General features: G+C 39.9%; 1 protein-coding gene across 2 annotated transcripts; it reads right to left on the reverse strand.

The window, feature by feature from the left end:
- Positions 1–1,398: 1,398 nt before the first annotated feature.
- On the reverse strand, positions 1,399–14,486 carry cdhr2 (cadherin related family member 2). Of its 2 annotated transcripts, none has more exons than XM_037261844.1 (32): positions 14,023–14,486; positions 13,844–13,922; positions 12,810–12,866; positions 12,671–12,730; positions 12,447–12,586; positions 12,290–12,340; positions 12,126–12,215; positions 11,776–11,865; positions 11,556–11,678; positions 10,794–10,940; positions 10,610–10,685; positions 10,423–10,532; positions 10,093–10,314; positions 9,875–10,024; positions 9,429–9,593; positions 9,285–9,346; positions 8,956–9,199; positions 8,619–8,858; positions 8,477–8,546; positions 7,819–8,403; positions 7,115–7,186; positions 6,760–6,809; positions 6,534–6,685; positions 6,347–6,443; positions 6,145–6,233; positions 5,462–5,533; positions 4,382–4,517; positions 3,364–3,485; positions 3,169–3,282; positions 2,982–3,065; positions 2,685–2,748; positions 1,399–2,599 (listed from the first exon to the last, which is right to left on the reverse strand). In XM_037261844.1, exons 3-32 carry the CDS (start codon positions 12,862–12,864, stop codon positions 2,447–2,449), a joined length of 3,885 nt encoding a protein of 1,294 aa, XP_037117739.1. In that variant the 5' UTR covers positions 12,865–12,866; positions 13,844–13,922; positions 14,023–14,486; the 3' UTR covers positions 1,399–2,446. The 2 variants fall into 2 exon arrangements, with proteins under 2 accessions (XP_037117739.1, XP_037117738.1); XM_037261843.1 differs by having other exon boundaries at positions 1,399–2,602.
- Between the last annotated feature and the right edge of the window lie 112 nt (positions 14,487–14,598).

Consider the following 14,598-nt stretch of genomic DNA (forward strand, 5'->3'; position numbering starts at 1 on the left):
GTTTGTTATATGTTGACAAGCGTCTCTGCTTATTTTAATGCTAGTCATTGTTATCGGCATGCTATACATGCTAATCATATTATCATCTCCTCGGTAAACGTTATTTGTGTAATTTTACACTATAATTTTATTGTAAAGTCTTGAGCACCCAGACTATCTCACAATAAGGTTGACTTTTGATTCCATGGTGCTAGCTTGCTAGCTAGTAGAATTAGTAGATTGTATTTTAATGCTTTTGCTTTTCTCTCTACATGCCCAAGTTCTATTCATCTCTTTTTACTGTTCGTATACAGCATATAGTGAATTTCATTGACAAAACACGACATAATTGAAACTGAAACCAAGTTGCCCCATATAACAAGCTACATGGACGGTTCTGGAACAGAGTCACATTCTCGAGGTCACTGAGCTTCATGTTCTTAGATGAGGGCAAGTTTTGTGTGGAATGTGAACTTCAACTCTAAATGTTGTGTGAGAGGAGTCCCTATTGTCTTGTACTTTGCTTTTCAATTTTGCATCAATTTTATTGCTTAATTGATGGTTTTGTGGAAATGTGGATAAATCAAAGCACAAATGCACAATCATGATCAGAAGTGATGACTTCAGCTATGCGGGTTGTACTCACAGCCATTTTTGCTATTTATTGTTATTTAGTTGTAATTAAAAATGATGAAATCTTATCTCTATCTTACTGTCATCATTGATGTAGTTTGGTTTTAAAGATGTTGGTCTGTGATATTTCTGTGCAGATAATTAATCACATCTACATTTGAGGTGTGTGTTTATTCATTTATTGCAGTTATACATTAATTTAGATGTGACTATTTTTTTCTATGATTCTAGTTATGAGCTCAAGCCGCATGAAGTCAGAAAAAGTCAATGTAAACACCAGCAAACACATTTTGTCAGCTGTAGAATCTTGTGTCATCCACTAAGGCAATGCAATAGACATTTCTTTTTTTTAATATCAAAGGGTAGCACTCGGTGCTGGTGGGTGTTGCTCGTCTAACTGATGACACAGTTCATTTGAAGGCAAACCAATTTTCAACTTGCTGCTTTACAACATTGACTGAAATAAAGACCACAGTCTGCACAAAACGTGTTGCATCTTTTTACAGCGGTTTCTGTCCTCTTAATTATGTGAATGTCATGACAAAGAACATTGTGACTAAAAATGTTTTACACTCATAGTTGTAGACAGGATGGGATACGTTGACAGGAAAGAGTAAGTGTTGGTTAAAAACTGAGCGATTTATTGAAATGGCATATAAAACAAACTAAGATTTACATGGGAAATGTATTTGGACAGTGGCAGGGGTTTGGGAGTTTCGACTTTTTATCAGGATAGTTAAAGATTAAAATAATAACAAATGAAATAGAAATGAAAGTTGAATGATTTTTTTATTACATGTCTTGAGTTTGTTTTATTATTGTTATTGTTGTTATATTGATGAGAAGGGTGATATTGGTGTTTCGACTGTAGTAAAAAGGCCAGGTTGTATCATGTCAGATTTTTAATCCAAATTAAATCATTCTCCCTTTCATTTTAACTTCATACAACACAAAATACTTCATAATCACAAAATAATAACCCATAGTCTTTTTGTTGTTTGCGATCACTGTGAGTGGGCGGCGCGGGCGCGCAGTAGTGTTTGTAGAGTTAGTAAGTAGACAGAGCGCTCACCAGTATAGTGTTTGGGTTATTCGCCTTTCCCTGTGCAGCATCACTGGCAGCGTCTCTGATCTTAGTGTCGCCTGAGTCCTTGGTTTCGGACATTTGAATGAGGAACTGTCTGTGTCATTGATAATCTTGCAAATGGACACCTGTGTGTGCGTGAACTGGGAAGGGACGGGGTAGAATGCGCTCGCTCTGGGGTGCACAGGTCCCCAAAACAGTCCCAGCGGGCCACATATTATTGATTTTATGACACGATGCTTCGGGTAGGTCTAAATTTAGACACGGGACGGATTTGGCCCGCGGACCTGACGTTGGTTGTTCCCTTAAGCATTCCGTCTGCTCACGTTATCATGTATGTGTATCACTATTGACTATGTACAGTATGTGCGTGTATAAAGTGTATTTTATCATGAGAATAAATATGATGATGAGCACTATGATTTCAGATTAAATTTACAGTTCGAGGTTTCCAAAATCATGGGGTGAAAAGTCAAATCACTTAACTGTGTGACAAACTGACAAACAAATCCGGTTCATATTATTCAAACAAGAATGTACTGTAAATGCATGGGTGGCATTGTGAGGATTTTACAATGTAATTTTTGGTTGTTCTTTTAGTTTGCTGAAAAGACATCCTCACAATAGTCAGTCCACCATTTAAATGTTTTCATCTTAAACAGGAATCTCAGCAACATCTTGTGTCAGAATTGTCAGTTTGGTTGCGTGATTGTAAAGAAGTGGCATCCGTGGTGGATGTCCACCATCACGTCACAGGTCTGTTGTGCTGAATGCAGGGTTGCTGATACCCACTCTGTGATCGTCTGAACCTTTTTTCTGGGTCCGCTCGGCCAAAGCCGCGCCCAGAGGTTCGATGTACTCGGGGGGCCCGACATCCTCCGGTTCTTCTTCTTCCTGGATTTTCTGCTAATGAGGAGCAGCTTCAGCATTAGGCCACTGTATTTAAAATAAATGTACAAAATGGAGCGGGTTTCAATCTGTTATTTACCATCATGGGCTTTGTATCCATCTCAGATGTGTTCACGTCATCACTGTAGTCCAGGGAGTCAAGGCTTGGATTGGCAAATGAGCGGAGGGAGAAACGAAATGTAACATCAGTATTTGAGAAATAACGCCAGTGTACAACAGACATCCTAATCAGCAATTATTCAATCAAAGAAATATTAGCAGTTATTCAATTAGTTGACCAGTTAGGTCAATTCCACTTGAATCTTAATTCTTGATTCTGCCAAGTGATATTGGGAAAAATTCAATGTTTCCAAGTGACTTTGGGTTATCAGTTTACCTGACTTTGTCAACATCTGAGCTGTCTCCATCCAGATCCAGCACCATGGTTGTGTCAATGTTAAGATTGAGAACTGGGTTTGCCCTAACAGTGTAACATGATGACATGGAGTTAGGAACAAAGTACATTTTCTATATATAGTTCACAGATAATGGCTGAGTTATGGATGATGGTGTTGTCATCTAACCCCTCCATGGTGTACTTGTTGGTCCCTGGCACCACAGGGCCACTTTTAAGGTTGTCAGATGCCACCATGGTTGCAGAGTTCATGGCTTTGGCTGCCTTGAGCTTCCTCCTGTAGCTGTATCGAGAAGAGAGTTGATGATCGCAAGTTGCAGACCAATGACTGAATGAAGAGCCCTTTGTGTCCCGTCGTACTTACTTTCTGCGAGTGCAAACCAGTGAAGTAATGAGCACAACAAGGACAATTATGAGACCTGCCATGATGCCATACGGAACGTATTTTAGAGGGTTAGACTCCGTAGGTTTTATTGATGAATCAGTCTGAGACAAAGCACAACATTCTGCCATTAGTATGGTGTGAATTATCAAATGCATTTGGTTTTCTATGGGTTCTCTGGCTTACTCCAAAACAGCTATACAGTAAACCTTCCTCCAACCCCCACAGTCAGACCACCCGCGCAAGGAGTCTGAAATCTGGCCCGCCCACAGTCTCTGACAACCCTTCACAGTTACCATGAAGCTGAAGCAAAATGTAAAATATGTGGTTTTGTTTCTCCAGTGCTGCCAACATAGCAACGTTTTTGCTACATTTGTCAAATTTGCAACCCAACTATTTTTCCCAAGAATGAAACTAGTAAAATGACAACAGTGATTCTAAATCTTTGCAAATGATGTCCTCCTCGTGGCGGGAAGAATAGATATTGTATGCATTGTACATGAGGGGTCACCAAGGTCCTCGAGGGACTCTATCCAGCCTGTTTTAGATGCCTCACCACTGCAATACTCCTGATTCAAACCATCAGGCTTTTATAGAGCTTGCTGATGAGCTGATCATTTGAATAAGGGGGGTTAGCTCATGTATGCTCATGTGTATGATGTGGCTCTTTGCGGTAACACAGTAAAAATATGGCTCTTAGTCTCTGACTGGTTGGCCACCCCTGAGCTAGGCTGTGCTGAAATCCAATGCTTTCATATTTTGTCTCAAACTTAGTTAGCCTGCCACCATCTCGTGGTCAAAAGTAGATTTACAGTGCACCCAATATACAGTTAGACCAAAATTAGTTATCAGCTGTAAAATAAAAATAAAAAAAACCTGGACTTTGCGATGGCGAGGGGTTTACTATTATGTTGTCTAATTGTAGGCTGAAAGAAAAACTTGTGGTATAAAAATTAAGATATCTCAAAACATTCATTTCCAAAACAAACCCAATACTTACAATGTACATGAGGCCTAACTGGTCCAACTGGTTAGCATGCTGGGGTACGGCAATCATTAGCTCCACTTCATTTTTAGTGAGAGCAGTCCCATTGGAATAGAGAAAATATGCCACCATTATTGCACCAACTGAAGACCTGTGAGGAAATAATACAGCTGTTAGAATAATTGTTTTTGCAGAAGCGCTGGTCGGCCTGAACCGGAGGTCTCATATCTTCGCTCAAGCCAACATATCTGTCTAGCTCTAGGGAGTTCTTAGACTCCCTTCCTTTTCTTACCTGTGAGAGGCCCTCACTAGTTATGAACAGAACACCTTTGTTCTTTGTTTAGTTCAAGAGAAGTTCTTTCTCTTTTATACCTTGTAGTTTCTATTCATAAATTGTTGTTGACCGGGACAGTTTTTAAGTTATCCCATATTTACTCAATGTTTGTTTAAGTAGACTTCATGCAAGTTATCTCACATCTACTTAACGTTTGTTGGCGTGTATGCACGAGAGGTAGTATCTGATGATTTACTCATTATTATTATTGTGTGATACTTAGCAAGAAAGTCTAGAGCGTTGTTTTACAGGGACACGGCACCCAGCATGTTTGAAGATCGCAGCCTAGGACGAGACTGCCAACCAATTAAGGACTGACTCTGCATTGCTGGGGTCACATATCGGCCAAGGCCTCGCACCACACAACATTCTTTCGTTAGCTAATCAGCGTTGCTACAGCCACAATCTCCAGCAACGCCTCTTGTAACCAGGGCAACCCAAAATAAAAAGAGGAGATAGCGGAGGAGTCCAGAATTGGTGGAGGACTGTAACTGGGCCTTCTACGTAATTCTCCTCGCGAGCAAAAGGAATACTGGTTGTCTTCTCCTCTTCTTTCAGTGTATAAAATAATGTCTTATGGTACTTAGACCTGACAACAGCCCATGCTTTAAATCAAATACACAACAACGACAATATATATTTGATTACACTTGCACCCCCTTCTGAGTAAAATTATCTCTCAGTTTTCATTATTGTCCCCACTAGCCTGTAATTTTCGAGCTGAGTCAGTTTTCAGATAAAGTAAGAGAATAAAAATTCACCTGGATGTTTCGGAAGGTGCTTCCTTGATGGTAACAACCTCAACCACAGCTTTGGTGGCAGCTGTGAGTGTTCTGGGGAGAGATAAAAGTGGTTGGCTGGATGAAACATGGGGTTTAGTGTTTTTGCCTCGAATTTAAGGAGCCATATCATCTTTTTTTGTTTGTTTCTTAGCTTTTAGCCTTGATAAAATGCAAATTCTTCATCAGAAACACTCTCAAAGTTGTGTTTTCCCTCATTCACTCATCTTGGAGCGTTCCTCCTCATTCCTGTCTCAGCAGCAGCCCAGCCGCCCTGTCCAATTAAACGACCAAGCAACCCCAGGAGCACCCATGCAGACTAAAAAAAACACCCAATTTCACAGAGCAGCTGTCTCTGCAACTGGAGTTGTCATGAGCCTGTTCTGATTTTGATGCGTCAAATAAATTTGAAAATGTGGAGCAATAAATGATTTTTACTACGTAATTTTGAGATGTCCTTATTTGTCAAGTCCACCGACCAACATGTGTGAGTACAGTGGTCAACCAGTAATATAATATCATATACTTGCATATAATTAAATCTTAAAATAGCATGATACAGGTCCAGAAAATTAGTTCCCTGAGCGGGATGACATCTGGTATTATGCTGCCCCCTTTTGGTTTGGAGAGTGAAATATGGTGACAGTTTAATATTGTCCACATACCTGATTATAGCAGGTTGGCTTTCTATGACCTCAGCCTGTGTTTTTCTAAATTGAAGGTCAACTCTATAAGATGTGTCAACTGTGAAAATCTGCAATATTGAAAGGAAAGTTTAGAAATGCTGCAGTTTTTTGTTCATAATATAGTGGGGTATAAATTCGCATTGGTGATAGAGGAGGATTCGTGATGCATTCATTCACTCACCTCCAGTGTAGTGTTGGTGGAGAGGCCGCCAGAGTCAGTCGCGGTCACTGTTACCCAATATTTCCCTTTCACAGTAACATCAAGCGCCTCGCTAGTTCTGTATGCGGGAGGCAATAAGATGTCTGTGAGAAGACCCAAACCTGCTCGGTAAAAAGACACGCAGAAAAGCTGCTGACTTTGTACTTACTGAATAATCCCAACGTAAATGTCCTTTTGCTGTGTGGTAACAGCCTCAAACAATGACCGGATGCCACTTGTGTTTTTGTTGATGTCCTCAAATCGTACTTCACTTACTTTAAACTGAAGCTGTGCATTAATTTCTGTATCCCGGTCTGTTGCCTGAGCGTAACAAGACGTTGAACGGCGTTACGGAGCATTCAAACATAGCCTACAGGACTTTGAGTAATACTCACAGTGACTCCCCCAACTGATGTCCCCTTGCTTGCAGACTCTGATACGACAACTAAGGAAGGTAGAACATACTTTTAGCAATGCTGTTGAATTAAGTTGGTGATTTATTTTGATATGATGCTTGATTAAGTGAAGACATTACTGATATTATCTACAGGGTGCATTAGACCTGTACTATTGTGAACTGGAACTGATTATAACCACTTCATGTAGTGTGACAAATGTCTACACGCAGACTGTGTGATATAATGTGGCAATCAGCAAATGTGCTACTTGTAATAATTGACATGTCAGTGAGCAGTGAGGTACATTTTAAAAAAGATTGATCATATCAAATCAAAGAGCGCAATAACCCACCGAATATCGAATCTGAGATGAGGAATTGTGGGGCGTTGTCATTGATGTCTTCAATGATGATCTCCATTTGTCCTGAAATGTTGCAAAGAAAGTCGCAGCGCAAAGTGGTGTTATTCAAACACGTGTGCTCTTATTGTAAAGGTCTATGCATACTCCATAAGAAGAGTTATTTGTTCTTGTTTTCAAAAGGGTATGGACGAGGACAATGTTTGCTCAATGTGCATTTTGTCTTAGGACTCGTTTTCTTCTTTATTGCTCTATTTGTGTATTTTTTTTAAATTCCTTGCAAGATACGTGATAGGCAGAGGTGTCAAATCCAGGTCCAGAAAGTAAAAACCCTGTCACAGTTTGTCTTTAGCCATAGGTGCCTAGTCGGTAGGTAAACAAACTCCCCAGGAGCTAGCTTGTTTATCTTAGAGGCTCCTGTGGCTCAAGGCAAATTGTGGCAGGTTTTCTACTTTCTGAACCTGGATTTGACACCTCTGTTTGTAGAGATGCAAGCAATGATCCTTAAAAACTATCATTGTTTGACAGCTGTCGCTTCCAAAAACATGTCGAACGGGACTTCCGTGACCACTTCCAATTGCTAACAAGTCACGCAAAAGTTCTAAGACAACAATTGATGAGATTGTGTTCTTGCAGCCCTGGGAACAAGAACAAATTTCTCTGTGAGTATGTACCGCGTACGCTTTAAGTGAGCAGACCTGCAACGAGACTGGACTTCTCCCCTTTCTCAGTGTACTCGTCTATCACCTGAGCTTCCATCACCGCCCGGTCGCACAGCTCATAATCCAGCGTGTGTTCCAGATTGACCCGAACGTCTCCTGTCGGCTCCAGGACAAACCAGTCACAAGGTGACAGAGACCCATTGCATCTGCATTTGAGGGACTCCAACTCATAGATCAGCGAGTGGTTTCTGTCCTCATCCCAGCCCTCAAATCTACCAATGACCTCAGTCAGTGTTGTGTTTTCTTTCACTTTCACGGGCTTCGAAGGCAAGAACACGGGCCTTTCATCGTTCACGTCCAACACGTCCACCTCCACCGTCACCACTGCTTTTTTCTGTCCCCGATCTAGGGCTTCTACCTGCAACGTGTATTTCTGCCGAGCACTCTCATAGTCCAGGTCAATACCCAGGTCCACTGTAATGTTTCCCATGTAAACTTGCTCTTCAGAAGTGGTGAGAATGGTAAAACTGTCAAAACTTCCAGAGATTATTCGAAAAGCTATCCGGTTGAAGTCTGTTGTCTGGTCCAAATCTTGAGCCAGGACCGTACCCACAAATGCACCTGTTGGCAGGAAATAGTTTATCAATTAGAACGTGCATTTATAAACACTCAAAATTGACGAAAGTCTACTGACCTTTTTCCCCTTCTGGGACGCTGAATTTATAAGAGGGGTTCTTAAATTCTGGTGCGTTGTCATTGACATCCTGGAAATAGTTGACGTTAATGACTTTTTGCAGTTCAACACAGCATTCCAACTCAACCTGCTGCAGACATACCTCCACATAGATGAACACGCTGACCATGGTGGACAGGGAAGGCGTACCCTTATCTGTGGCAGTAACATTGAGCTCAATCTTCCCCCTCAGCTCAGCATCCAAAGCCTCACGGTCCAGTTCAACCTTGTTCCTCAACACGCCGGTATCGGGGTCTATGATAAAGTCATCGCTGTACTTGCTTGGCAGTATTGCAAATGTGATTTGGCTGTTTAATGTGTCTGGCTCATCTGCATCAGTTGCCTATTGGAAATGGAGGAAAATGGACAAAAACCACAATAAAACATCAAACTTTTCAACAAATCCCTTGATCCGAATGAATACTCCAAATGTCTCTTACCTCGACTTGAAGTTCGAACTGTGAGCCCTCTTTCACAAACTCCTGATAATATTCTTTATTGATAACCGGAGGCTGATCATTGATGTCTGTCACTATGAACTGCAGTAATGCGGTGGCAGGCTTGCCATCCGAATCCTTGGCCTGAATGGTGGCAGAGTGCAACGGTCTGATTTCGCGATCCAACAAGGTCTTGTTTTTCACATAAATCACTCCCGTCTTTTGCTCCACATCAAAATAAGTCCGTCTGAAAGACAAATATGATTTGGTTGGTGGTGTTCCTCTGTAAAGAATGTCATCATTGAGGTCACTGAAGTGTGATCGAGACGTACATGCTTTCCGGGAGAAGCATGTAGGTGATGTTGTCTCTGTCCATTGTGTCAGGATCATCTGCCTGTAAATAGAGATGGTCTTTTTTAATTTTTTTACCATATCGTACTCGTGTGCATGAAAATTCCGCAGCTCAGAGGACTTACGGTAATAATAGTCACTACGGTGCCAACGTCAGAGTGCTCAGTCACTTTCAAGTTCATGTAGGAGTCCTTTGGGAATGTGGGACTGTTGTCATTGATGTCTGTTAGCCGAATAGTAACTGTGGCAGTGGAGACAAAACTGATTTCTTCTGGATCGCTTGCAATCACCTGTGACATGACAGAGTCAACACTTTATTTCACACCAAATACTGCACACAGGTGACAAAGAAAAATGACATACATACTCGTACATAAGGGCAGTAATAAGGAACGTTGTTGTCTTATTGAGAAAGGGTACACAGAGGTAACATTTCTTGTTTATGTCAGTCCCAACATTTCTTTTTCTGAAATCCGTTGAGGTAAGACCACAGAGTGAAAAGTGATGTGGCAAGGAAAGCATAGCACTCACTAGGTGTCATCCTCATAAGTGTCTTTTGTACTTTTCTCACCTCTACAACCATTTGCTGTGTTTCTTCATAATCCAGTTTATTTGGCTCTTTGACCACAAGTTGAACGACGCTGTCGGCCGTAGAGAATTGTGGCTCGACAGAAAACACATCCTTGTCAGCTCCCTTCAGGGTTAGTTGAATGCTTTTAATCTATGAAATGACAATTCAATTGAGCATTAGCACAAAACCGAGTGACAGATCCTGTAGGAAGTTGTTACCTTGTCTGCGTCCTTGACCATCATGTTGATGGGGACACTTCCCAGTGAGTGCTCAGCTACGTCCACTTCAAATTGACTTGCTTTATTACATGTTTGCAGCTCTCCTGATTCTTCACACTTATAAAATTCGGGTTTGTTGTCATTGATGTCATTGATGTTGATCAGTATTGAAGCTGTGGCGCTAGCGTACACCTTATAGATGTCAAGCTGGGATTCAGTGGCCTAAAGTCAACAAGCATGTGGACATATAAGTTTCTCATTTAAATAGATGAATAGTGGCCTTGGAAATTCCACCGTTATGTTCATAATGACTTTAAATGTCACACATACCTTGATAATCATGGTAACAGTATCACCAATAATTTCTCTGTCAATTTCCGACGCCACAGAAATAATGCCATCATTGCTCGAGATTTTAAAGAGGCCAGCTGCAGTGGAATCTGTTAGTTGGTGAGAGAGGTAAGACATACATTATATATAGACAGTAATATGTTTTAATGTTATTATCAAACCTTACCTTCAATGCTGTAGATAATCATGTCATTGATTCCTGTGTCTTGGTCTATGGCAGTCACGGTGTAAACAGATTGGTCCTATCAACATTTTCAAGTTAGAGTGAAAATGTCTTTGACCAAAAATTACAATACCGGAGAAATCATGACTCATTTCCTCAATGCAGATGCAGATAAGCAAGAACTCACCACTGCAGAATTTTCATCAACACTTCCAATGTAGGGAAGACTCAAGAATTTGGGGTTTTGATCGGGGACATCCAAAACGGTAATAAAGTAATAAGCAATTGTTGTGAAATAATTAGTCTCACTGTAATAACAACTGCCTCCGCCATCCTGTAATGGCAAATGTAGAAAGTCAAAATTCTGTTGTACAAAGTAAATGCAAAAATGTCCTGCTTTTCCAAGTAATTCAGATATTTCAAATCTTTGTCTTTATCCGCAGACATATTCACGGACATGTCGCCATCGGTTATCACTTGCTCATTCTCGTATTTAACGAGGCTTCCCGCTTACATTGTGTGTTTCCACACCAACAAAGAGCAGTGACAATGCTCCAGTCATGCATGGATCGTTGCATCCTTTAGCTCACAAAGATGTCTCCATGTGAGATGTGAGTATGCCACATTTAAAGAGAATGGTAGGAGCCACTTGATTTGGAAGTGAATGGAGTCGGTTTTGTTCACTCCTTCAACGGAGCAACCACCCCTTTGTTAATACACCAACTTCCGCGCAGCTATGAGATTACCAACACTCGGACTAACACGCCTCTTCACAGATTCATGCCATGTGCAGCACCAGATTTGCATTGGTTACAAAAATAGAGCTTTGAGGCGTTTCAAAAACACAAAAATTATATAAATATAGCGGCTCAAGATAGTTTATGATGTGGTATGTCTTTCTAAATCATCCAATATTATCTAACATCCAACTGATTGAACGAATACTCACAGTTGCATTTATCTTCAGCCTATAATAAGTACTCAGTCCAGTGTAATTTAGTGCCCTGGTCAATGTGACATCACCGGTTATGGGAGCAATACTAAACAGATTCAATCCATCCCTCGGAGTAACCTGGAAAACGAAGCATAAATTGCAATTGACTGAAGTTTATGGAAAACTGTAGAAGAACATTTTGATAGACATACTGTAAATGAGGGATCATACTCACATCAGCGATGCTGTATGTAACCTGACCACCTTGTGAAATGTCATCATCAGTGGCCACTACTTTAAACAGACTTGTACCTGTTTTAGTATTCTAAGAAAGTGCAGGGGAAGAAATGATCAGATAACAATAACAATTTTTACAGAAAATGATTGATGGTAGCAATAATAATGTAGTCCAATAATAGCATCCCTGTTTACATAATTGATGATTGGTGAACATAATTTATCATACAATGTAATTAGAGTATTGGAGACATCAGGCAGGTACAGGCACAAACATGATTACATATACATGTTTAATTTAAAAGAATATATGAATTAAGATAACTCAATAAAATACATCTGACAAACCTCTTTCACTGGGGTGTCGAAATTAGAGTCTTCAAATATGGGTCTATTGTCATTGGCTTCCCTCAAAAGTATCTCTATTTCTTTGGTTGCCTGAAACAGTGTGCAATGCAAATTAATTTGATATCTTATTGATTTTTTTAAAAAAAGTGTTCAGAGTTACTCACAACATAGTCACCGTCTGAAACAGAAATTCCGAGTGGAAATACATTAACATTCTAGAAAGAGAGAGAGCAGGAGAGAGAGAATACGTGATATTACTCAGGCCAATTTAATTTAATCGTAAATATGTTCATTTAAAAACAAATAAGAAATAACATATACCTCTCTATCAAGCTTCCTTGCAATAAACACATCTCCGTTCGTTTCGTCCACCCTGAAGTATATACGATTTTCCCCAGAGAGTGAATATGTCAGTTTATCATTATCCTTATCCGTGGCATCTATTTTGAATGCAAGGTGATCTGTGGAAATGTTGTGATCCAAAGTTAGTAATTAGCAGAGTGATAACATTGTGGTAAAAGCAAACCAAATGTCGAAAAACCTACCAATTGGAATATCTTCACACAGCTTAGTGAGGTCATTGTGAATTGTAGGAGCGCTTTTTGCTACAAAACAAAACAAAATGATTAAAAGGGATGTATACTGTCGCTCTCTCGTGATAAATTATTTGAGAAACCAACACACCATCAATTAGGCTGATGACACACAACAGCAGAAAGCCTCCAGGGATACACTCCATGCCTGTGAAAATAAAAATACAAATAAAATGGATGGATAATAATCTTCCTTTGACTACTTTTCTGGCTGATGTCATTCAAAGGAAAAATACTTGATTTGATTTCCTTCTGTACGTATCTGCTGAGGTTCATATTTTGATTGAGTATATGTATATATTCCATCTGATTTTTACCTCAATTTAACCCCACATTCAAAATGCTTTGTCCAGTCTTTTAAAGGAAGAGCATGATTGTAATGCAACTATAAGCGTTGTAAAGTCAAGCAACAACAAACACGTTATCGCTGAATGGCATATTTTATATTGCTAAAGTGTTATAATCCTGTATAAAATAAGTTACTAATTGTGTAATGGTACAGACACCTGACTTCTGTGAGGGCTGTGTGGGCTCTGTGGTGGAGCGAATGGTGGTCAGGTGGCTGGGTGTCGCCTGTCTTTATTCAGATGTTAGCTGGGATAGACTGCAGCTCCCGCAGCCTTCTATACTGTAAATGCTAATCTACAACTACTCACTGTACAAAATGGATGGATATAAATACCTTCCCTAACAATTACATTGAAGATATTAAAAGAAAATCTAATTGTCACTAAACCATGCGATCAGTGACTTAAAATAAAGCATGTTTGGCTATCGCAACCAATTGTTAACAATCTTGTGTCGTCACTATGTTGCGTTGCTGCAATAACAATGGGAATGTGCGTAATAACCGTAAAAGGACTGAACTTGCTTGATAAAAAAATCAGTCAATATATTTCTAGTGAATTAATCAACAGTTGTATACTGTGCTGTATAACCAAATACAATGAATCTATATGTAAATAACGACTCTTGATGATGAATAATAAGCAGTGGATTACGTTTGATTTTGTATACTGTGTTGTATAACCAAATATAATGAATCTATATGTAAATACTGACTCTTGATGATGAAAAGTAAGCTGTAGATCATATTCGATTTTAAAATGCTGTCATCAGACTTACCTGGCAAGACGCACAGATGGCTTTTCTCTCTCAAATGGGATGAGGAGACCTTTGGAGTTCCTTCTAGTGATAACCGCCTCTATAAATATAAATGATTAACATATACAAAAGCTATTCACGTGTCAACAGTCCTCCTCCATGGGCGCAGAGGTAATAAAAACACCAAAAAAGCAACTCACTAAATGTAAACGTAGACACCTGATCAAGTTTCCCACTGTTGTTTTGTCTGCCTAATATGTGGCTGGGAATCGTGAGAGATGGGCCGTGTCAGCAGGACGACATGGCAAGGTTCCATACTGTGTCCGATGTAGAAACACCACAACAAAAGGGCTCCCACTGGTCAAACATGGAAGCTTGGCCCATTACAATTTGTATGATTATTCAAGCATTCTGATGAATCACTTTCCAGAAGACCTCTCTAATGAGCTCCTCCCAATAAAGCCCTCCCAAATAGAGAGGTTCGTTCACACAAACACTCTCTGCACTGTTACACACTGGCTTCATTCACAAGCCACCATTTTGTTTCAAAACAAAAGCACAGCCCTTCACCGTTTTGTGATAATGTATTGTTTTGCCACAATTACCAGGTCATGTCGTCTTTAGGATCAAACATGACTTAAATGTAAAAACAAACAGACAGCATTTGAATTTAACATGGTTTGCATATTAAAAAAAAATACACATTAACAAAAACACGCTGAAGGCATACCTTTATATATAGTTTTCATGATTATGGTTCTGTTGTCTTTTTTTAT

This window comes from Syngnathus acus, chromosome 10 (genome assembly GCF_901709675.1).
Source record: "Syngnathus acus chromosome 10, fSynAcu1.2, whole genome shotgun sequence".
NCBI lineage: Eukaryota > Metazoa > Chordata > Actinopteri > Syngnathiformes > Syngnathidae > Syngnathus > Syngnathus acus.